Source organism: Oncorhynchus mykiss, chromosome 11 (assembly GCF_057628025.1).
Source record: "Oncorhynchus mykiss isolate SJ-2025 chromosome 11, ASM5762802v1, whole genome shotgun sequence".
NCBI lineage: Eukaryota > Metazoa > Chordata > Actinopteri > Salmoniformes > Salmonidae > Oncorhynchus > Oncorhynchus mykiss.
Window position 1 is genome coordinate 62952415 of NC_143032.1, and position 25297 is coordinate 62977711.

Here is a 25297-nt window from a genome sequence, read left to right on the forward strand (position 1 = left end):
GGAGTAGCAACAGTCCATTTATAAACTATTTATCTTACCGTGGACTGATGAACATCAAGGTTTTTAGAGATACTTTTGTAACCCTTTCCAGCTTTATGCAAGTCAACAACCTTAGGTCTTCTAAGATCTCTTTTGTTTGAGGCATGGTTCACATCAGGCAATGCTTCCTGTGAATAGTAAACTCAAATTCTGTGAGTGTTTTTTATAGGGCAAGGCAGCTCTAACTAACATCTCCAATCTTGTCTTATTGATTGAACTCCAGGTTAGCTGACTCCAATTAGCTTTTGGAGAAGTCATTAGCCTAGGGCAGAGCTGCCCAACCCTCTTCCTGGAGATCTACCCTCCTGTGGGTTTTCAGTCCAACCCTAATTTAACACACCTGATCTACTTATTTGCTGCCAAACAAGACCTTACCTAGCTGAATCAGATACTCTAAATTAGGGTTGGACTGAAAACCTACAGGACAGTAGATCTCCAGGAAGAGGTTTGGGCAAGCCCTGGCCTAGGGGCTCACATACTTTTTCCAACCTACACTGTGAATGTTTAAAGTTGTATTCAATATAGAAAAAAAGACAATTATTTTTATGTTATTAGTTTAAGCACACTGTTTGTCTATTGTTGTGACTTAGATGAAGATTATATCAAATTTGATGACCAATTTATGGAGAAATCCAGGTAATTCCAAAGGGTTCACATACTTTTTCTTGCCACTGTAAGTGAGTGTGAGTGCAATAGGGTAATTTAAATTGATTTCATTGAATAAACTTTTAAATCAAACAAGGGGACATTAGGTCATATTTATGTGTGTGTATACAGGAAGGCTCTAGAGCAGGGGTGGGCAATTCCAGTCCTCGAGGGCCTGATTGGTGTCACAGTTTTGCCCCAGCTAACACACCTGAGTCCAATAATCACTGAATCATGATCTTCAATTTAGAATGCAATTTGATTAATCAGCTGTGTTTGCTGGGATGGAGAAAAAGTGTGACACCAATCAGGCCCTGGAGGACTGGAGTTGCCCACCACTGCTCTAGACAAGGAGCGCTGACTCAATGTTTGTTTCCATGACAACAGGAGGAGCTGCTAGACAGGTGGCCTCTGAGTGCTTTCTGTCTGGCCCTGTGTGTATGTGTGAGGGTTTGAGAGCGGTGAGTGTGTGCACGTGTCTCCCATCCGAAGGGGTAACAGAAGTTGTCACATAGTGAAGGTGTAAACCTAACTGACTCATATACAGACCTGCTGGAGTCTAGCGAGACACATCATGTGTTTGTCTGTGTAATATCTCTCCTCCATCTGATGGCCTTAGTACAGTACACCCCGTTCTCTTCTACACTTTAAGTTCTATCCATCCCGTATCCATGGAGACCGCTGGCATCTAAAGTGCAGCACACTCCTCTGTCAGACAAGCCACACAAACACATCATTGATAAAGACTTACTCGGTTTCATCAAGCAGAATCTACCCATAATGAAAATGAGATTTAAAACAGAATTGACTCCTATAGAAGTCCTACCATGGTGGTGATGTGTGCAGCTCCCTGGCAGGGTTGGTGGAAGTCAGACACCTCCTGTAGTCTCTGTCTCAGATCTCTCAGTAACACAGCCTGAGACGAGGCCTGGAAGAACCAACGACCAATACAGCCTCCTGCATCCAGACTGCAGATGGAGAGAGGAGGAACATTACTGAATCTATACCCAGATGTAGCCTAGAGGTTATGGTAAGTGTGATGTACCAGACCCATACTCAGGTCCTGGTTGTCTCAAGTAGAGCTGCAGGAACCTCTGCCAGATGAGGGGGAGGAGCGGCTGATCAGGGGTTGTGGGCCAAAGCCTGACACGCCCACCGGTACACCTGCAGACGCTGCAGAGGCGGAGCCACTGCGAGCTTCAACCGCTGCTGGGCCTTCTGTCTCACACACACGGACACATGCAGGGAGACAAATGCACACACAACAAACACAAAGAGTCAAACCCCATGTTGCCTTCACACAAACTTTGTGGGAAGCACCATGTGTCTCAGATGAAGGATTATCTCTCAAAGTTTAATTTTAAGATCTACAGAACAGCATGTTCTGCTAGTCAGGTGAGAGGTTGGGGTTGGAGTGTACAGTTGAAGTTGGAAGTTTACATACACGTTAGCCAAGTACATTTAAACTCAGTTTTCACAATTTCTGACATTTAATCCACGTAAAAATTCCCTGTTTTTGGCCAGTTAGGATCACCACTTTATTTGAAGAATGTGAAATGTATTTATTTCAGATTGTATTTCTTTCATCACATTCCCAGTGGGTCAGAAGTTCATATACACTCAATTAGTATTTGGTAGCATTGCCTTTAAATTGTTTAACTTGGGTCAAACATTTCAGGTAGCCTTCCACAAGCTTCCCACAATAAGTTGGGTGAATTTTGGCCCATTCCTCCTGACAGAGCTGGTGTAACTGAGTCAGGTTTGTAGGCCTCCTTGCTCACACATGCTTTTTCAGTTCTGCCCACAAAACTCTATAGGAATGAGGTCAGGGCTTTGTGATGGCCACTCCAATACCCCGACTTTGTTGTCCTTAAGCCATTTTGCCACAACTTTGGAAGTATGCTTGGGGTCATTGTCCATTTGGAAGACCCATTTGAGACCAAGCTTTACCTGCCTGACTGATGTCTTGAGATTTTGCTTGAATATATCCACATAATTTTTTTTCCTCATGATGCCATCTATTTGGTGAAGTGCACCAGTCCCTCCTAGAGCAAAGCACTCCCACAACATGATGCTGCCACCCCCGTGCTTCACGGTTGGGATGGTGTTCTTCGGCTTGCAAGCCTCCCCCTTTTACCTCCAAACATAACGATGGTCATTATGGCCAACAGTTGTATTTTTGTTTCATCAGACCAGAGGACATTTCTCCAAAAAGTGCGATATTTGTTCCCATGTGCAGTTGCAAACCGTAGTCTGTTTTTTTTTATGGCGGTTTTGGAGCAGTGGCTTCTTCCTTGCTGAGCGGCCTTTCATGTTATGTTGTTTTACTGTGGATATAAATACTTTGTACCTGTTACCTCCAGCATCTTCACAAGGTCTTTTGCTGTTGTTCTGGGATTGATTTGCACTTTTCAAACCAAAGTGCGTTCATCTCTAGGAGACAGAAAGCATCTCCTTCCTGAGCGGTATGACGGCTGCGTGGTGCCATGGTGTTCATACTTGCATACTATTGTTTGTACAGATGACTGTGGTACCTTCAGGCCTTTGGTAAATGCTCCCAAGGATGAACCAGACTTGTGGAGATCTACCATTTTTTTGCTGATTTCTTTTGACTTTCTCATAATGTCATGCAAAGAGGCACTGAGTTTGAAGGTAGGTCTTGAAATACATCCACAAGTACACCTCCAATTGACTCAAATGATGTCAATTAGCCTATCAGAAGCTTCTAAAGCCATGATATCATTTTCTGTTTAAAGGCACAGTCAACTTAGTGTATGTAAACTTCTGACCCACTGGAATTGTGATACAGTGTTTACAATTGTTGGAAAAATTACTTCTGTCATGCACAAAGTAGATGTCCTAACCGACTTGCCAAAACTATAGTTTGTTAACAAGAAATTTGTGGAGTGGTTGAAAAACAAATTTTAATGACTCCAACCTAAGTGAATGTAAACTTCCGACTTCAACTGTATGAGTGTGTGTACATCTGAAATATGTGGGACTCTCCTGTCTCTCTCTCTGTGTGTGTTTACCTTGTGCTGCTGGTAAAGTAGTCTCTGTACACACTCCTCCTGGAGCTGTGTGAAGGCAGCATGGCCGAGCTGGTCCATTAGGAACAGAACGGTTCTGTCTCAGTACCACAGGTTCTACTGGGTTAGAACCCCCACCCAGAACTCTAGAACCGGGGAGGGAGAGAGTAAAACATGTTGAAGTTCAAAAAGAGCAATGCCACAGGCCTCCAGTTTTGTGAGATTTTAGTTGGATTTTATAGTTTATGATAGGAAGGATTTAAAAAGGTGGTGAAAGTTAACTTTAGAAGCTGAGAGGACATGAAGGAGGGAGGATGTTGTCAAGTAGATGGAGGAAAGAGTGTGCATGATATCTTAACGTGTGATCTTCAGCAGGTAGAAGCTGACAGGGTAGTTAGGAGGGAGGATGTTGTCCAGTTGATGGACAGCAGCTCTCAGATGACGAGACTGAAGGAGACTCTTCAGCAGATCCACTCCCAACTTCAGACTGAGATGAGAGAGAGCGAGAGCGTGCACACACCACGCACCCACACCCCACACACGCATGCACGCATGCGCACACACACCAATAGTACAGAGTGAGACTTTATACACACAGGTGTGCGTGGTGATGTGTGTATGAATGGCCGGGTTCTCCAACTGGCGGCCCGCGGGGCTTTTATTTGTCCCTCCAAGTCTTCTGAGCAAAAAAAAAAAAAAGTATCTTCAAAAATGTTCATTGTTGGACATTAAAGACTGTAAAAGGACCAGTTATTTACCTTTTTACCTTTTGGAAATGTGTTCCTAAGTATTCCCATGCATAATAGAGAGACACGTGATTGTGTACAAATGTAATAAAGGTTTAAAATGATCTTGTTTTTGTCAAAAACAAGGAATATCTGTTTGGGATTCTTGCGGTCCAATTGCAGTCTACAAATGATTTGAAATGATGTTCCGTCCCTCTGTCCAGCCGCTCAAGGAAAAGGAAACGGCCCACGGCTGAATCTAGTTGATGATCCCTGATGTCTGGGGTCTGGTGCGTGTGTGAGCAGATGGTCATACCTGTGACCTACAGTCGTCATGGCGATCGACAGGTAACAGCCAATGGGAATGCCCGCCTTCAAAGCCCCGAGAACAGGTTGCATGTTGGGGGCGTGAGTGATCTCAGCGGAGGGGTTAGGGGCGGATCCGGGGGTGGACCAGGCTGCTTGAGGGTACTGTGTGTTGCCATGGAGCTTCAGCCTTAGCAACAGTTGCCAGGCCCACTGGAGACAGACCCAGACGGGGGAACACTAGCCAGGTAGGACACCTGAGAGACAGAGGAAGATGTGAGTGTGTGTTACTCTGAGATGAGACTAGTGCAGTGGCATTCAAAACTTTTCCAGTGGGGACTGATTATCATCCACAATTTCTGGGGACCACATTTGTTTCACGAGATTTTCTCACGACCCCACCCCAAATCTAATAACAACCTTAAAATCATTACATTTGGATTTTTACATCAACAAATAAACTTCAATTCATTGCCTTTTCATCTATCAAAATTAAAATAAACCAATAAATACATTTACTAAATACAATTGCATACAATTGTCCCATAAAATAACCTGTACTCTTAATTTGTTGTTCCTAAAAAATACTTTTTTTTGAATTGCATTTTTTGGCGACCCCACTGCAGTTCCCCCACGACCTCGACTTTGAATACCTGTTTGATTCCCTCTGAGATGAGTCCATTGTATGAGTCCATTGTATGGTTTGTCTGAGGTATTTCTGATAGGCTTCGGCCAAAAGCAGAGCAAATTCATTGTGGAGAGAGGAGGGCAGGGCCAGAGTCCCATCCTATAAGACACACACACTCAACATTACACACTGTATACAGTCAACACACTAAAATACATACTCAACACTGTCAAATTCAATGTAGGGTTAGGTGTGTGTGGTACCTGTTGCATAGTCCCAGTCCCTCCAGTATAACACAGGCCAGGCGGATCTCCACAGCAGAGAGGTGTTGCTGCAGCCAGCTACCGATCACACACTTCTTCTGGGCTAGGATGCCAAAGGCACAGGGGCAGCTCCTTACAAAGGTCTCAGAGCAGGTTAATCATCACTGAGGTTTACTCAACTGAACCATCTCTGTTACACTTGAAGTCTTCATCTGCCTACTTTCCACAGCAACCTCAGCCGCTGACAGAGGTCACGCACACACTTACCATGCCCACTGTCTCTATGGTCTCTCTGAGTCTGTCCAGCAGGACTGAGATGATGTAAGGATGAGCGGTTGCCATGGTGGCCAGCAGCTCCCGGCCCACCTTAGAGTAGGTTTCCCTTGTAGACACACTGACATAGGACACCTGGGGGAGAGAGAGAGAGAGATACAGAGAGAGAGACAGAGAGAGAGAGATAGAGATACAGAGAGAGAGAGACAGAGAGAGAGAGAGAGAGAGATACAGAGAGAGAGAGAGAGACAGAGAGACAGAGAGAGAGAGAGAGAGAGATACAGAGAGAGAGAGACAGAGAGAGAGAGACAGAGAGACAGAGAGAGAGACAGAGAGACAGAGAGAGAGACAGAGAGAGAGAGAGAGAGAGAGAGACAGAGAGAGAGAGAGAGATACAGAGAGAGAGAGAGACAGAGAGAGAGAGAGAGAAAAAAAGGAGGGAGGGAGGGAAAGACAGACAGATGGGGAGAAGAGAGAGAAAGAGAGAGCGAGCGAGAAATAAATATAGGGTGGCCCACAGCCAGTGGCTTTGCTGTGCACTGTCTTCATTCCGTGTGAAAATGTAGAAATACATGTGAGGGTGTGTTACCTGGTAGACGAGGAGAGCTATAGTAGTGATGAAAGTGGGGTCAGAGTGGTGGGTAGACATGGCCATGTGAGCTAGTGCCGTGAGGAGAGCTATAGTAGTGATGAAGGTGGGGTCAGAGTGGTGGGTAGACATGGCCATGTGAGCTAGTGCCGTGAGGAGAGGGATTCCATCGGTTCACCTCAAACAGCCACTTCTCAAACCTCTCCTGGTGACCCGGCTCCGCAATACGTGTTAGTACGTCATTAAGGCTCCTGTCCTGACACACTGTGTGAATGTGTGATATTGTGCTCTTATTCTCTGTTGTTGTTTTTTAACACATTGGGTGTGAGAAAAGTACTTCATGAATACAATCTATTCCTATCATTATTATACAGTGCATTTGGAAAATATTCAGATTCATTTACTTTTTCCACATTTTGTCACGTTACAGCCTTATTCTAAAAGGTTGTAAATGACATTTTGTCACCTTACAGCCTTATTCTAAAAGGTTGTAAATGACATTTTGTCACGTTACAGCCTTATTCTAAAAGGTTGTAAATGACATTTTGTCACGTTACAGCCTTATTCTAAAAGGTTGTAAATGACATTTTGTCACGTTACAGCCTTATTCTAAAAGGTTGTAAATGACATTTTGTCCCGTTACAGCCTTATTCTAAAAGGTTGTAAATGACATTTTGTCACGTTACAGCCTTATTCTAAAAGGTTGTAAATGACATTTTGTCACGTTACAGCCTTATTCTAAAAGGTTGTAAATGACATTTTGTCACGTTACAGCCTTATTCTAAAAGGTTGTAAATGACATTTTGTCACGTTACAGCCTTATTCTAAAAGGTTGTAAATGACATTTTGTCACGTTACAGCCTTATTCTAAAAGGTTGTAAATGACATTTTGTCACGTTACAGCCTTATTCTAAAAGGTTGTAAATGACATTTTGTCACGTTACAGCCTTATTCTAAAAGGTTGTAAATGACATTTTGTCACGTTACAGCCTTATTCTAAAAGGTTGTAAATGACATTTTGTCACGTTACAGCCTTATTCTAAAAGGTTGTAAATGACATTTTGTCACGTTACAGCCTTATTCTAAAAGGTTGTAAATGACATTTTGTCCCGTTACAGCCTTATTCTAAAAGGTTGTAAATGACATTTTGTCACGTTACAGCCTTATTCTAAAAGGTTGTAAATGACATTTTGTCACGTTACAGCCTTATTCTAAAAGGTTGTAAATGACATTTTGTCACGTTACAGCCTTATTCTAAAAGGTTGTAAATGTAATTTTGTCACGTTACAGCCTTATTCTAAAAGGTTGTAAATGACATTTTGTCACGTTACAGCCTTATTCTAAAAGGTTGTAAATGACATTTTGTCACGTTACAGCCTTATTCTAAAAGGTTGTAAATGACATTTTGTCACGTTACAGCCTTATTCTAAAAGGTTGTAAATGACATTTTGTCACGTTACAGCCTTATTCTAAAAGGTTGTAAATGACATTTTGTCCCGTTACAGCCTTATTCTAAAAGGTTGTAAATGACATTTTGTCACGTTACAGCCTTATTCTAAAAGGTTGTAAATGACATTTTGTCACGTTACAGCCTTATTCTAAAAGGTTGTAAATGACATTTTGTCACGTTACAGCCTTATTCTAAAAGGTTGTAAATGACATTTTGTCCCGTTACAGCCTTATTCTAAAAGGTTGTAAATGACATTTTGTCACGTTACAGCCTTATTCTAAAAGGTTGTAAATGACATTTTGTCACGTTACAGCCTTATTCTAAAAGGTTGTAAATGACATTTTGTCACGTTACAGCCTTATTCTAAAAGGTTGTAAATGACATTTTGTCACGTTACAGCCTTATTCTAAAAGGTTGTAAATGACATTTTGTCACGTTACAGCCTTATTCTAAAAGGTTGTAAATGACATTTTGTCACGTTACAGCCTTATTCTAAAAGGTTGTAAATGACATTTTGTCACGTTACAGCCTTATTCTAAAAGGTTGTAAATGACATTTTGTCACGTTACAGCCTTATTCTAAAAGGTTGTAAATGACATTTTGTCACGTTACAGCCTTATTCTAAAAGGTTGTAAATGACATTTTGTCACGTTACAGCCTTATTCTAAAAGGTTGTAAATGACATTTTGTCCCCTTACAGCCTTATTCTAAAAGGTTGTAAATGACATTTTGTCCTAATCAATCTACACACAATACCCCATAATGCCAAAGTGAAAACAGGTTTGTAGAAATGTTTGCTAAATTATTAAAAATAAAAACCAGAAATACATTTACATAAGTATTCAGACCCTTTCCTCGAAATTGACCTCAGGTGCATCCTGTTTCCATTTTTTATTTCACCTTTATTTAACCAGGTAGGCCAGTTGAGAACAAGTTCTCATTTACAACTGCGACCTGGCCAAGATAAAACAAAACAGTGCGACAAAAACAGAGTTACACATAAACAAACATACAGTCAATAACACAATAGAAAAAATCTATGTACAGTGTGTGAAAATGTAGAAGAGTAGGGAGATAGGCAATAAAAAGGCCATAGAGGCTAAATAATTACAATTTAGCATTAACACTGGAGTGATGTGCAGATGATGTGCAAGTAGAGATACTGGGGTGCAAAAAAGTAAGAGGGTAAGTAATAATATGAGGATGAGGTAGTTGGGTGTGCTATTTACAGATTGGCTGTGTACAGGTACAGTGATCGGTAAGCTACTCTGACTGCTGATGCTCAAAAGTTAGAGAGAGAGATATAAGACTCCAGCTTCAGTGATTTTTGCAATTCGTTCCACTCCTACCCAAACCCTAACCTCTACCACCCCCTGCCACCAACACCCCCCCTCACCCCAACCCTTCCCCCACCTCACCCCTTCCCCCAACAACCCTAGCTTTCCACCACAGTGGAACTAGATCATGTTAGATGAGTGGTAATGGTTGAGGTGGGTTAGGTAACTGTGATCATGATGGTTATTATGGCAGTTACCAAATAGTTTCCAAAGCAGCTTCCTCCAGGCAGAGTGACGTAGCAGATGTAAGAGGGTCCTGGGGAGGGGGCAGACTCATACAGCAACAAGCCCTCTGATTGGCTGACAAAGCCCTTCACCAAGTCCTTTCATTGGCTGACAGAGCCCTTCACCGAGTCCTCTGCTTGGTTGTCAGACCCCTTCAGCTGTTTCTGCCCTCAGAAGTGTTGCAACATGGCCACAATTTTCCCTGAGAACACACACACAACTTTTTGGTGGCATTTGTGCTAATTTTGTATACACTTATGGGTAATGACCATTTAGAGTATGAGTAAATATGTGGAAATAATCAAAGTCCACATATAGACCTGATGATTGTCACATCAAAATAAATCTAAAAGATTGTTCCGGGCTTTAGAACAAGCCACCTGTCAGGATGACAGAGCGTTTCAGAGATGTCCTGTGGCTGTGGTAAAAACACAATGAGGTGTGAATATCTCAAATATTTGGTTTTAAATATGCTTAAGTATCAAAAGTAAATGTAATTGCAAAAATATACTGAAGTATCAAAAGTAAAAGTATAAATGACTTCAAAGTGCTTACAGTGTATTATGCAAACCAGACAGCACAACGTCTTCTTACGGATAGCTTGGGGCACACTACATCACGCAAAATGATTTACAAATGAAGCATATGTGTTTAATAAGTCCGCCAGATCAGAGGCAGTAGGGATGCCCAGAGATGTTGTCAAAAATATAAATAGTACAGTACAGATACCCCAAAAACTACTTTAGTAAAAAATACTGTTGGAATGGACTGTAGATCTATCTCTCTTAATCAATGCAGAGATGACCGTTCTGTCTGGGTTAACAAGCATCTATCTACTCAATCAGCCTTTTCAACTATGCTTTCCCAAACTTACATTATTCCAGTGATGAAAAGCAATTCAATTGAGATTTCTCTGGCCCTATGTCTGCTTGAGTGACTAAATGCAATGATTGCCTTTATAAAATGTATATAAATTCCTGTATTAAACAGCCTTATGCAACACCGAAAGCATGGTCTGAGTGTGACCATCACACTGACTCAACTACAGGTGACATCAGTTACATGCTCAAGCCCAGATGTCTGAGAATGATGTGTGTCTCTGTGTGTATGAATAGTTACTCACAGTCCTTGAGGCTGGTACCGAAGTCACTTGGGGACAGAAGGTGTGATATCATGATATCGTATGGAGAATCCCAAACATAGCTCATCCTATTCAACCTCAGTCTTCCGGCACACTCAGTCCAGCTCACACACACACTTAGTCTGGCTAAAACACACACGCTAAAACTAGTTCAAACCACGCTCCATGGACAAAGCAGCAAGCAGTGGGAAACTCCTCGAGACAACTCCACTCAAAATTTTTGAAATTAAATAGGATAAAGAGTGCACTTCCCAAGAACGCTTTTCTCTCTCCTCCTCCCCTCTCTCCCTCTCATGTGAAGCCCTTCCCAGAGGTTCTCCTCTGAAGTGCTCCACCTTTGTCACAAGCCCTGCTAATTAGCTCCCCTCACACTGAGGCCTGATGTTGGTATGCAGCCCCCCTCCCCTCTCCTCGGCAGCTGCCTAATCCCAGTGGTCAGACAGAGAATATAGGGCTCTATAGGGAGTCACTGTAATGTGTGCCATTCAGAGGGTGAACATATGTAAGTGGCGTTGAATGGGGTATAGTAGTAGGTGCTGGGCGCATGGTTTGAGTGTGTCAAGAACTGCAACGCTGCTGGGTTTTCATGCTCAACAGTTTCCACTGTGTATCAAGAACGGTCCACCACCCAAAGGACATCCAGCTAACTTGACAACTGTGGGAAGCATTGGAGTCAACATGGGCCAGCATCAATATGGAACGCTTTCATGCCCCAACAAATTGAGGCTGTTCTGAGGGCAAAAAGGGGGGCAACTCATTATTAGTTAGGTGTTCCTAATGTTTTGTACACTGTGTATATTGTGAACACACCTGGACTCATTATCATATTAAAGTTATCTTTATTGAAAGTATTCACACTGCAGTAGATACAAAACATGACCCAACGCTGGGGGCTCGTCTCTGGGGGCTCGTCGCTGGGAGAGAGGCCTTCTTCCAACAGGGCCCCTTTCCTCTCATCGCCAATGTGGTTCATGTTCTCATCATGTTCTGTTGTCCTTGTGACCAGGTACTCACGCACACTTGACTCGCACTCCATTACGTACGTCCCTCTCAGCCCCAGAAGCCATCAGTCTCCAGACTAGATTTGATGTTACTCTGATTCTCTCTCCTCTCTGCAGTGACCAGGTTAGATTCTCCCTTTATCAGTCGTCTCCTCTGAGCTGCTTTCTGCTGCTTACTAAGCTGTCTCCGCACCTTTGCACGAACCACCTCCTACAACAACAATACATACATTAGTAGAAGGATTGCGTGTGAGTGACTGTGTCAGTGTATGCATGTTTAACCATGTAAGAGAGTGTGTGTACTGACCGGTGGTATAGTAGAGCAGCTGCCTACACTGCCGGCGGTAGCCTCACTGTCCGTCCTCCTCCTGCTGTGCTCAACCACATGAAGCAGGCTGTCTGAGTCTCTGTGGAGAAGAGATCACTGGACATTAACATGATCACCAAGCAAAGGAAACAGATCGATATGTCAGATGTGGCTTAAGTGGTGGAGAATGACACATTGACATACAGTTGAAGTCGGAAGTTTACATACACCTTAGCCAAATACATTTAAACTCAGTTTCACAATTCCTGACATTTAATCCTAGTAAGAATGTCCTGTTTTAGGTCAGTTAGGATCACCCCTTTATTTAAAGAATGTGAAATGTCAATAATAGAGAGAATTATTTCTTTCAGCTTTTATTTCTTTCATCACATTCCCAGTGGGTCAGAAGTTTACATGCACTCAATTAGTATTTGGTAGCATTGCCTTTAAACTGTTTTAGTTGGGTCAAACGTTTTGGGTAACCTTCTACAAGCTTCCCACAATAAGTTGGGTGAATTCTGGCCCATTCCTCCTGACAGAGCTGGTGTAACTGAGTCAGGTTTGTAGGCCTCCTTGCTCACACATGCTTTTTCAGTTCTGCCCACAAATTTTCTATCGGTTTGAAGTTAGGGTTTGTGATGGCCACTCCAATACCTTGACTTTGTTGTCCTTAAGCTATTTTTGCCGCAACTTTGGAAGTATGCTTGGGGTCATTGTCCATTTGGAAGACCCATTTGCGACCAAGCTTTAACCAAGCTTTAACTGATGTCTTGAGATGTTGCTTGAATATGCCCACATATTTTTTTTCCCTCATGATGCCATCTATTTGGTGAAGTGCACCAGACCCACCTGCAGCAAAGAACCCCCACAACATGATACTGCCACCTCTGTGCTTCACGGTTGGGATGGTGGTGTTCTGCTTTCAAGCCTCCCCCTTTTCCTTCAAACATAACGATGATCATTATGGCCAAACAGTTCTATTTTTGTTTCATGAGACCAGAGGAAAAGTCTTTACTGAAGACTCATCTCTTCAGTAGGTCATATGATTGAGTGTAGTCTGGCCCAGGAGTGTGAAGGTGAACAGAAAGGCTCTGGAGCAACGAACCGCCCTTGCTGTCTCTTCCTGGCCGGTTCCCCTCTTTCCACTGGGATTCTCTGCCGCTAACTCTATTACAGGGGCTGAGTCACTGGCTTATTGGTGCTCTTCCATGCCGTCCCTAGGAGGGGTGAGTCACTTGAGTGGGTTGAGTCACTGATGTGATCTTCCTGTCTGGGTTGGCGCCCCCCCCTTGGGTTGTTCCGTGGTGGAGATCTTAGTGGGCTATTCTCGGCCTTGTCTCAGGATGGTAAGTTGGTGGTTGAAGATATCCCTCTAGTGGTGTGGGGGTTGTGCTTTGGCAAAGTGGGTGGGGTTATATCCTGCCTGTTTGGCCCTTTCCGGGGGTATCATCGAATGGGGCCACAGTGTCTCCTGACCCCTCCTGTCTCAGCCTCCAGTATTTATGCTGCAGTAGTTCATGTGTCGGGGGGGCTAGGGTCAGTTTGTTATGTCTGGAGTACTTCTTCTGTCTTATCCGGTGTCCTGTGTGAATTTAAGTATGCTCTCTCTAATTCTCTCTTTTGGATGACCTGAGCCCTAGGACCACGCCTCAGGACTACCTGGCATGATGACTCCTTGCTGTCCCCAGTCCACCTGGCCGTGCTGCTGCTCCAGTTTCAACTGTTCTGCCTGCGGCTATGGAACCCTGACCTGTTCACCGGAAGTGCTACCTGTCCCAGACCTGCTGTTTTCAACTCTCTAGAGACAGCAGGAGCGGTAGAGATACTCTTAATGATCGGCTATGAAAAGCCAACTGACATTTACTCCCGAGGTGCTGACTTGCTGCACCCTCGACAACTACTGTGATTATTATTATTGGACTATGCTGGTCATTTATGAACATCTTGGCCATGTTCTGTTATAATCTCCACCCGGCACAGCCAGAAGAGGACTGGCCACCCCTCATAGCCTGGTTCCTCTCTAGGTTTCTTCCTAGGTTCTGGCCTTTCTAGGGAGTTTTTCCCTAGCCACCGTGCTTCTACACTTGCATTTCTTGCTGTTTGGGGTTTTAGGCTGGGTTTCTGTACAGCACTTTGAGATATCAGCTGATGTAAGAAGGGCTATATAAAAACATTTGATTTGATTTGAAAAGTACAATCTTTGTCCCCATGTGTAGTTGCAAACCGCAGTCTGGCTTTTTTATGGCGGTTTTGGAGCAGTGGCTTCTTCCTCGCTGAGCGGCCTTTCAGGTTATGTCGATATAGGACTCGTTTTATTGTGGATATAGATACTTTTGTACCGGTTTCCTCCAGCATCTTCACAAGGTCCTTTGCTGCTCTTCTGGGATTGATTTGCACTTTTCGCACCAAAATACATTTATCTCTAGGAGACAGAACGCATCTCCTTCCTGAGCAGTATGAAGGCTGCGTGGTCCCATGGTGTTTATACTTGCATACTCTTGTTTGTACAGATGAACGTGGTACCTTCAGGCGTTTGGAAATTGCTCCCAGGGATGAACCAGACTTGTGGAGGTCTACAATTTTGTTCTGAGGTCTTGGCTGATTTATTTTTATTTTCTCATAATGTCAAGCAAAGAGGCACTGAGTTTGAAGGTAGGCCTTGAAATACATCCACAGGTACACCTCCAATTGACTCAAATTATGCCAATTAGCCTATCAGAAGCATCTAAAGCCATGACATAATTTTCTGGAATTTTCCAAGCTAGTTAAAGGCACAGTCAACTTAATGTATGTAAACTTCTGACCCACTGGAATTGAGATAGTGAATTATAAGTGAAATACTCTGTAAACAATTGTTGGAAAATTACTTGTGTCATGCACAAAGTAGATGTCCAAATCGACTTGCCAAAACTATAGTTTGTTAACAAGAAATTTGTGGAGTGGTTGAAAAACGAGTTTTAATGACTCCAACTTAAGTGTATGTAAACTTCCGACTTCAACTGTACATTAACACTCTACAGGAGATTTAAAGAGACGCGGAGGTGTGTGTGAAGAGACACGGAAGTGCGTGTGTGAAGAGACGCGGTGGTGTGTGTGTGTGTGAAGAGACACGGAGGTGTGTGTGTGAAGATACACGGTGGTGTGTGTGTGTGTGTGTGTGAAGAGACATGGAGGTGCGTGTGTGAAGAGACACGGAGGTGCGTGTGTGAAGAGACACGGAGGTGCGTGTGTGAAGGCACACGGAGGTGCGTGTGTGAAGAGACACGGAGGTGCGTGTGTGAAGAGACACGGAGGTGCGTGTGTGAAGAGACACGGAGGTGCGTGTGTGAAGAGACACGGAGGTGCGTGTGTGAAGAGACACGGAGGTGCGTGTGTGAAGAGACACGGAGGTGCGTGTGTGAAGAGACACGGTGGTGCGTGTGTGAAGAGACACGGTGGTGCGTGTGTGAAGAGACACGGAGGTGCGTGTGTGAAGAGACACGGAGGTGCGTGTGTGAAGAGACACGGAGGTGCGTGTGTGAAGAGACACGGAGGTGCGTGTGTGAAGAGACACGGAGGTGCGTGTGTGAAGAGACACGGAGGTGCGTGTGTGAAGAGACACGGAGGTGCGTGTGTGAAGAGACACGGAGGTGCGTGTGTGAAGAGACACGGAGGTGCGTGTGTGAAGAGACACGGTGGTGCGTGTGTGAAGAGACACGGAGGTGCGTGTGTGAAGAGACACGGAGGTGCGTGTGTGAAGAGACACGGAGGTGCGTGTGTGAAGAGACACGGTGGTGCGTGTGTGAAGAGACACGGAGGTGCGTGTGTGAAGGCACACGGAGGTGCGTGTGTAAAGGCACACGGAGGTGCGTGTGTAAAGGCACACGGAGGTGCGTGTGTGAAGGCACACGGAGGTGCGTGTGTGAAGAGACACGGAGGTGCGTGTGTGAAGAGACACGGAGGTGCGTGTGTGAAGAGACACGGAGGTGCGTGTGTGAAGAGACACGGAGGTGCGTGTGTGAAGAGACACGGAGGTGCGTGTGTGAAGAGACACGGAGGTGCGTGTGTGAAGAGACACGGAGGTGCGTGTGTGAAGAGACACGGAGGTGCGTGTGTGAAGAGACACGGTGGTGCGTGTGTGAAGAGACACGGAGGTGCGTGTGTGAAGAGACACGGAGGTGCGTGTGTGAAGAGACACGGTGGTGCGTGTGTGAAGAGACACGGAGGTGCGTGTGTGAAGGCACACGGAGGTGCGTGTGTAAAGGCACACGGAGGTGCGTGTGTGAAGGCACACGGAGGTGCGTGTGTGAAGAGACACGGAGGTGCGTGTGTGAAGAGACACGGAGGTGCGTGTGTGAAGAGACACGGAGGTGCGTGTGTGAAGAGACACGGAGGTGCGTGTGTGAAGGCACACGGAGGTGCGTGTGTGAAGGCACACGGAGGTGCGTGTGTGAAGAGACACGGAGGTGCGTGTGTGAAGAGACACGGAGGTGCGTGTGTGAAGAGACACGGAGGTGCGTGTGTGAAGAGACACGGAGGTGCGTGTGTGATCTGTACCTGAAAGGTTTGAATTCTCTGTTGGAGGAGGAGAGGTCGACCAGCTCAGGACACACATCCTCTTCCTCCTTTTCCCTCTCTTCACCAAGACCACCCATCACAGCCTCTGGATCAGTCTCTCTCTGTTCTCCTCCCCCTCTCCCTGGGTCTCTCTCTCCATCCTTGTTTCCTGTCTCAGTGTGTATCTCTGTGTCACTGACTTTGAGCCCCTCCAGTTCCAATATAGCATGCCTATACTCCTCCATGTCCATTGTATTCTCCACATCCTCCTCTTCCTCTCCTTCGTCCTCCTCTCCCTCGTCCTCCTCCTCTCCATCTGGTCCTTTAGGATCAAGCAATGCTGCGTCTCTCTCAAAGTCTTTGGTGAAGCCGCTGGCTGAGATCTCAACGTCCAGAGAAACGGAACGTCTAGAGGACAAACACAGGTTGAGTCACATTCACACACTACCTCCCTCCCTACCCTCCACACTACCTCCCTACCCTCCACACTACCTCCCTACCCTCCACACTACCTCCCTACCCACCACCCTACCTCCCTCCCCACCCACCACCACACTACCTCCCTCCCTACCCTCCACACTACCCTCCACACTACCTCCCTACCCACCACCACACTACCTCCCTCCCCACCCACCACACTACCTCCCTCCCCACCCACCACCACACTACCTCCCTCCCTACCCACCACCCTACCTCCCTCTCTCCCTACCCACCACCCTACCTACCCACCACCCTACCTCCCTACCACCCAACCTCCCTCCCTCCCTACCACCCACCACCCTACCTCCCTCCCCACCTCCCTCCCTACCCACCACCCTACCTCCCTCCCCACCTCCCTCCCTACCCACCACCCTACCTCCCTCCCTACCTCCCTCCCTACCTCCCACCCTACCTCCCTCCCCACCCACCACCACCCTACCTCCCTCACCACCACCACACTACCTCCCTCCCCACCACACTACCTCCCTCCCCACCACACTACCTCCCTCCCTACCCCCCACACTACCTCCCTCCCTCCCTACCCCCCACACTACCTCCCTCCCTCCCTACCCACCACACTACCTCCCTCCCTCCCTACCCACCACACTACCTCCCTCCCCACCACACTACCTCCCTCCCTCCCCACCACACTACCTCCCTCCCTCCCCACCACACTACCTCCCTCCCTCCCCACCACACTACCTCCCTCCCTCCCTCCCCACCACACTACCTCCCTCCCTCCCTACCCACACTACCTCCCTCCCTCCCTACCCACACTACCTCCCTCCCTCCCTACCCACCACACTACCTCCCTCCCTCCCCACCACACTACCTCCCTCCCTCCCTCCCCACCACACTACCTCCCTCCCTCCCTCCCTACCCACACTACCTCCCTCCCTCCCTCCCCACCACACTACCTCCCTCCCTCCCCACCACACTACCTCCCTCCCTCCCTCCCTCCCCACCACACTACCTCCCTCCCCACCACACTACCTCCCTCCCTCCCTCCCTCCCCACCACACTACCTCCCTCCCCACCACACTACCTCCCTCCCCACCACACTACCTCCCTCCCCACCACACTACCTCCCTTCCTACCCACCACACTACCTCCCTCCCTCCCTCCCTCCCCACCACACTACCTCCCTCCCTCCCCACCACACTACCTCCCCACCCACCACACTACCTCCCTCCCTCCCCACCACACTACCTCCCTCCCTCCCCACCACACTACCTCCCCACCCACCACACTACCTCCCTCCCTCCCTCCCCACCCACCACACTACCTCCCTCCCTCCCTCCCCACCACACTACCTCCCTCCCTCCCTCCCCACCACACTACCTCCCTCCCTACCACACTACCTCCCTCCCTACCCACCACACTACCTCCCTCCCTCCCTCCCCACCACACTACCTCCCTCCCTACCCACCACACTACCTCCCTCCCTCCCTACCCACACTACCTCCCTCCCTCCCTACCCACCACACTACCTCCCTCCCTCCCTCCCCACCACACTACCTCCCTCCCCACCACACTACCTCCCTCCCTCCCTACCCACCACACTACCTCCCTCCCCACCACACTACCTCCCTCCCCACCACACTACCTCCCTCCCTCCCTCCCCACCACACTACCTCCCCATCCACCACCACACTACCTCCCTCCCCCCCCACCACCACACTACCTCCCTCCCTCCCTCCCCACCACACTACCTCCCTCCCCACCACACTACCTCCCTCCCTCCCCACCACACTACCTCCCTCCCTCCCCACCACACTACCTCCCTCCCTCCCCACCCACCACACTACCTCCCTCCCCACCCACACACTACCTCCCTCCCACCACACTACCCCCCTCCCCACCACACTACCTCCCTCCCCACCACACTACCTCCCTCCCTCCCTCCCCACCACACTACCTCCCTCCCTCCCTCCCCACCACACTACCTCCCCACCCACCACCACACTACCTCCCTCCCCCCCCACCACCACACTACCTCCCTCCCCACCACACTACCTCCCTCCCTCCCTCCCCACCACACTACCTCCCTCCCTCCCCACCACACTACCTCCCTCCCTCCCCACCACACTACCTCCCTCCCTCCCCACCACACTACCTCCCTCCCTCCCCACCCACCACACTACCTCCCTCCCTCCCCACCCACCACACTACCTCCCTCCCTCCCTCCCCACCACACTACCTCCCCACCCACCACCACACTACCTCCCTCCCCCCCCACCACCACACTACCTCCCTCCCCACCACACTACCTCCCTCCCTCCCCACCACACTACCTCCCTCCCCACCCACCACACTACCTCCCTCCCCACCCACCACACTACCTCCCTCCCCACCCACCACACTACCTCCCTCCCTCCCCACCCACTACCTCCCTCCCTCCCTCCCCACCACACTACCTCCCTCCCTCCCTCCCCACCACACTACCTCCCTCCCTCCCCACCACACTACCTCCCTCCCTACCCACCACACTACCTCCCTCCCTCCCTACCCACCACACTACCTCCCTCCCTCCCTACCCACACTACCTCCCTCCCTCCCTCCCTACCCACCACACTACCTCCCTCCCCACCACACTACCTCCCTCCCCACCACACTACCTCCCTCCCTCCCCACCACACTACCTCCCTCCCCACCCACCACACTACCTCCCTCCCCACCCACCACACTACCTCCCTCCCCACCCACCACACTACCTCCCTCCCCACCCACACACTACCTCCCTCCCCACCCACACACTACCTCCCTCCCCACCCACACACTACCTCCCCACCCACCACACTACCTCCCTCCCCACCCACCACACTACCTCCCTCCCCACCCACCACACTACCTCCCTCCCCACCCACCACACTACCTCCCTCCCCACCCACCACACTACCTCCCTCCCCACCCACCACACTACCTCCCTCCCTCCCCACCACACTACCTCCCCACCCACCACCACACTACCTCCCTCCCTCCCCACCACACTACCTCCCTCCCTCCCCACCACACTACCTCCCTCCCTCCCTACCCACCACACTACCTCCCTCCCTCCCTACCCACCACACTACCTCCCTCCCCACCACACTACCTCCCTCCCTACCCACCACACTACCTCCCTCCCTACCCACCACACTACCTCCCTCCCTCCCTACCCACACTACCTCCCTCCCTCCCTACCCACACTACCTCCCTCCCTCCCTACCCACCACACTACCTCCCTCCCCACCACACTACCTCCCTCCCCACCACACTACCTCCCTCCCTACCCACCACACTACCTCCCTCCCTCCCCACCACACTACCTCCCTCCCTCCCTCCCCACCCACCACCACACTACCTCCCTCCCCCCCCACCACCACACTACCTCCCTCCCTCCCCACCACCACACTACCTCCCTCCCCACCACACTACCTCCCTCCCTCCCCACCACACTACCTCCCTCCCTCCCTACCCACCACACTACCTCCCTCCCTCCCTACCCACCACACTACCTCCCTCCCCACCACACTACCTCCCTCCCTACCCACCACACTACCTCCCTCCCTACCCACCACACTACCTCCCTCCCTCCCTACCCACACTACCTCCCTCCCTCCCTACCCACACTACCTCCCTCCCTCCCTACCCACCACACTACCTCCCTCCCCACCACACTACCTCCCTCCCCACCACACTACCTCCCTCCCTACCCACCACACTACCTCCCTCCCTCCCCACCACACTACCTCCCTCCCTCCCTCCCCACCCACCACCACACTACCTCCCTCCCCCCCCACCACCACACTACCTCCCTCCCTCCCCACCACCACACTACCTCCCTCCCCACCACACTACCTCCCTCCCTCCCCACCACACTACCTCCCTCCCCACCACACTACCTCCCTCCCTCCCCACCACACTACCTCCCTCCCCACCCACCACACTACCTCCCTCCCTCCCCACCACACTACCTCCCTCCCCACCCACCACACTACCTCCCTCCCACCACACTACCTCCCTCCCCACCACACTACCTCCCTCCCCACCCACACACTACCTCCCTCCCCACCCACCACACTACCTCCCTCCCCACCCACCACACTACCTCCCTCCCCACCCACCACACTACCTCCCTCCCCACCCACCACACTACCTCCCTCCCCACCCACCACACTACCTCCCTCCCTCCCCACCACACTACCTCCCTCCCTACCCACCACACTACCTCCCTCCCTCCCTCCCCACCCACCACCACACTACCTCCCTCCCCACCCACCCACCACCTCCCCAACTACCTCCCTCCCTACCCACCCACCACACTACCTCCCTCCCTACCACACAACCGCCCTCCCTACCCACCCACCACACTACCTCCCTCCCTACCTACCCACCCACCACACTACCTCCCTCCTTACCCACCCACCACACTACCTCCCTCCCCACCCACCCACCACACTACCTCCCTCCCCTCCCTCCCCTCATAACAAATGCCCCACTGGTAGAGATAATAGGAAACATGCTGAATTACCTGATGTCTTTGAAGGTTGGGTACAGCTCACTCTCATAATTGTATCTTTTGGCAAAGAAATCTCGTATACATTTGACATCCCGGTCAAAATACCTGTAGACAAGACAGGAAAGTTTCTCTAGCTATGTTTTTGAGTGTGTGTGGTGTGCTTTTCTCCATGTGCAGTTCTCATCAGTGACAGGGTATGAGTGTGTGTGCGTGTGCGTGTGACTCACCACTCTGCATTGAAGTGTGTGGTAGACACCATTTGGGGGAAGTCGATCATGGTCACGTGATCGTGGTCGTCCAGCATCAGGTTAAACTCATTGAAGTCCCCGTGGATCAGGCCATGATTGGCCAGCTTCACTATCAGCTCCATGACATCATTGTACATGGAGGACGGGTCTTCCAGCTCACGCACCTGACAGCTGTCAATCAGTCAGACCACAAACAGAACAGCCAATCAGAGGGCTAGAATTGCACACGTGAGATGAAAGCGAGACAGAAAGATCGAGAGAAAGATAAAGGTGTGTCAAAAGAAAAAGAGCGAAGCAGGTACGTAAAGAGAAACAGATGGGAGAGAAAGATGGGCAGAGAAACAGAAAGGGTGTGTGTATTTTACTAACAGTGGGTATCCATTGATGAGCTCCATAACCACAGCGTGTCTGTTATAGTCAATGGGCTTAGGGACAGGAAACCCTCGTTCGTACAGGGCCTGAGAGGAGAGACATAAAGCTGTCAGAGACAATGTCATCAGCAGCTGAATAACGTATCTATGGTCACCAGGACTTCACCGTACACCCTTCACAGTAGGGCTGAGTCTTGTTTTCAGAAGAAGAAAGCCGGTGCCAAGTACCTTCATGTAAGCGTACTCCTTCATGGCCGAGAGGCGTGAGAGGTAAAGCCAGGACATGTTCTTCCTGTGTTTGTGGTAGTCTCTCTTGTTCTTCAGGTTCCTGAAGGAGGTCCTCCCCAGCCTGTGGAGCTTCAGCGCGTACTGCTCCCCCTCTGGACTGGCCACGATGTAGATATCTACAGGATGAACACCACACAATATACAAACCACTTACCTCTAGAACAGACACTCGATTCTACTCAGACTCAAATCCAACAACATTACCATTAAGCCTGAGTTGTTTCACTAAATTGGATCACTCCAATATATTGGTATCACTCCGTGGCGGAGGGATACATCCGAGGTGTAGATTTACAGATTTACTCCCATGTACACCCATGTCATGGCTGGGGTCCGCCCCTATATATAGACCCCATGGCACACGTGCTCTCTCATTTTCTCGGCACGCGTCCATATGGTTTGAGGTACAAACTTCCTGAAGTTCACTGGTAAGTGTAATATCTTGCGTGGAAGTATACTCACTGGCTGTTCGCAGCCTGGAGCAGCTGGCCACATGGCCAGTCCCTACTCTTGAGTGCTCCACTCGCTGCGAGCAGTTGATCTGGATCTTCCACGTGGAGGGGGTGTCGTACTTGTGTTTCGTTAGCGTCACACTACAACTCTGTGTCTGGGACACCTTGGCAACTGCCCGAGACCAGGGAACTATGTGGCATTCGAGACCGCACCGCCTCAGTCTGTGGGCTTGGCCGCTGAACGGCACCAATGGTCCATGTTCGGACTACAGGAGGGTGTAATGAACACCATGCAGAGCGCAAGGGCGCTGGTTGCAACCGCAGCATAGTTGTTCTGCTCTTGGTGTACTGGTATTGAGGTTGTGCCCGAGCCATGCGGGGTACAGTATGTCCTCCAATACCTGCAGTCTCACTTGGATGAGGGCTTGGCAGCCTCTAGACTGAGTGGGTATTTGGCTGCTATATCTACCTGCTATGTGGACAGGCCAGTGGAGCGTCATTCCTTAGTCTCCAGGTTTATGAAGGGGGTTCGTCGCCTGCGTCCAGCTAGGACCCGCTCAATGACGAGCTGGGATCTGGATGTGGTCTTGGCAGCTTTGGCAAAGCCTCCGTAGGAACCGTTGGAGTCTGCCTCCCTGAAACATCTCTCTATGAAGGTGGCTTTCTTGGTAGCGATTACTTCCATGAAGAGGGTGGGTGAGTTTCATGCTCGTTCAGTAAGTTCTGAGTGCTACCGGATGGACCCCGGGGGGAGGAGTATATATCTCCGTCCCAACTCTTCATTCCTCCCGAAGGTTCTGTCAGACAGGCATGTGAACATCCCTTCATCCTGTCTGCTTACAACCCCCCAGAGTTGGGGTCCCTCCAGCATGATGTGCCCTGTGCGGGAACTGGCTGCCTTTGTGGAGCGGACACAGTCAGTGAGAACAACAGACCAGCTCTTTGTCTGCTATGGTGAGAGTCCTGGGGGCTGGGTTATCAAAGCAGAGGCTCTCTCACTGGATCGTGGACACGATTACGACAGCATATTGCCTGGCTGGCAGGCCAGTGCTGGGATCTGTGGTGGCACATTCAACACAACGTGTGGCTGCGTCCTGGGCCCTACTGAGAGGAGTGCCCCTCGCTGATATCTGTGCTGCAGCCAGCTGGGCTTCCTCTTGCACCTTTGCTAGGTACTAATCCGGTAAATGTGGAACCTCCCTCTGCGGTGGGTTCAGAGGCCCTGGGCGTCGCCTCCCCTTCTGGGGACTGTGCTGGGACCCCCCTTCCATATTGATGGCCCCTGCGTCTCGGTCCCGCGCTGGGACTTCCCCTGGCCAGGTACCTCTAGCATAACAATATTTTGTGAGTAATCCAATATAGTGAAACATAACGAAGGTTACGTATGTAACCACAGATCCATATAGCTCACATAACCGTGGTTACATATGTAACCTTCATTGTGAGTTTGTGTGTGAGGTATGTTACCTATGTGTGTGTTGGAGAGACAGGGTGGATGGTTAGTACTTACCCGAGTGTGTGTGTGTTTCTGGTCAGTTCTTACCTGACTCTTTCCCAACTCCCATCTGGTTCCCGACAGAAAGGAGTATTTCTCTAGAGCAGAACGTCTTCAAAGCCAGGTAGTCATAGCCCCCATAGTTCAGACGGTAGCCATGTACCACTGGAAAAACACACACACAATTCATGTGGGGCCTGTAGATTCCTCCATAATGCATTTACTGTGGTGACAGAATCAGGTTTTGAGGAATGGAAATGTGTGGCAAACTGATTTCAGGGTGAACCTGTTTAAACGAAGCATTGTAAGTGTTCTTACTCTTAGTACGCTCGTAGGCCACTATTTTGTGCTTGACGAGCTCTCTGAGGATCTTGTTGCAGCCTCCGTGACGCAGGCTGGCGATGGAGGATATGAGACTGACTGGAACTACCTCATGGTTTTTCATCCCCATCTCAACCTGCATGGAGCAACAGTCACAAACCAATACGACCAACAACACCTTAATATGTAACGATTGATGGCCAGAGAACTGCTTGAGTGGGCACGATGTACAGTACACACAATTACTGGCCACCACGGCCCGAGGGCGTTATTAAAATATAAAAACGCTAACAGGACATTTACTTACCGCTGTGAGGACACGGAAGTCATCTCTGGACAGATACCTCAAAACTACAACATTTAATTTGCCCATATTAGCGCTGTAATTTGTTCTAACCCCTTGAATATTGTGTTAATTTGCTGAGATACTACGCATCCTGCTGTAAACGCATGTGCAACCCGGAAGTAAAGTATCTAAGCCGTTACCTTCGTCTAATACTACGTCACGTCCTGCTTGTGGTTAAAGTTTTTATTTTATATAGTGTACACAAACGACATAAAAACAAGGCGAACAGCTTTCAATATCATTTCATATTCATAGATTGCCATTCATGTTCGAATAAATGCAGTTACTCATCTGTAAATAA

General features: G+C 49.1%; 1 protein-coding gene across 1 annotated transcript; it reads right to left on the bottom strand.

The window, feature by feature from the left end:
- Positions 1-11472: 11472 nt before the first annotated feature.
- On the bottom strand, positions 11473-25106 carry riok2 (RIO kinase 2 (yeast)). Its single transcript, XM_036936023.2, has 10 exons — positions 24958-25106; positions 24648-24786; positions 24378-24494; positions 22323-22498; positions 22093-22181; positions 21703-21894; positions 21488-21580; positions 16495-16902; positions 11959-12058; positions 11473-11862 (listed from the first exon to the last, which is right to left on the bottom strand). The coding sequence occupies exons 1-10, from the start codon at positions 25021-25023 to the stop codon at positions 11701-11703; spliced, it is 1542 nt and encodes a 513-aa protein (XP_036791918.1). The 5' UTR covers positions 25024-25106; the 3' UTR covers positions 11473-11700.
- Between the last annotated feature and the right edge of the window lie 191 nt (positions 25107-25297).

Bases quoted from the DNA above. Each gene is read 5' to 3' on its own strand.
- riok2 (XM_036936023.2), bottom strand. From the start codon at position 25,023: ATGGGCAAATTAAATGTTGTAGTTTTGAGGTATCTGTCCAGAGATGAC. The intron at 21,581-21,702 runs GTGAGTCACACG...TCTTGTCTACAG, and splicing joins ACACACTTCAATGCAGAGTG to GTATTTTGACCGGGATGTCA. The intron at 16,903-21,487 runs GTAATTCAGCAT...TTTGTCCTCTAG, and splicing joins CCAACCTTCAAAGACATCAG to ACGTTCCGTTTCTCTGGACG.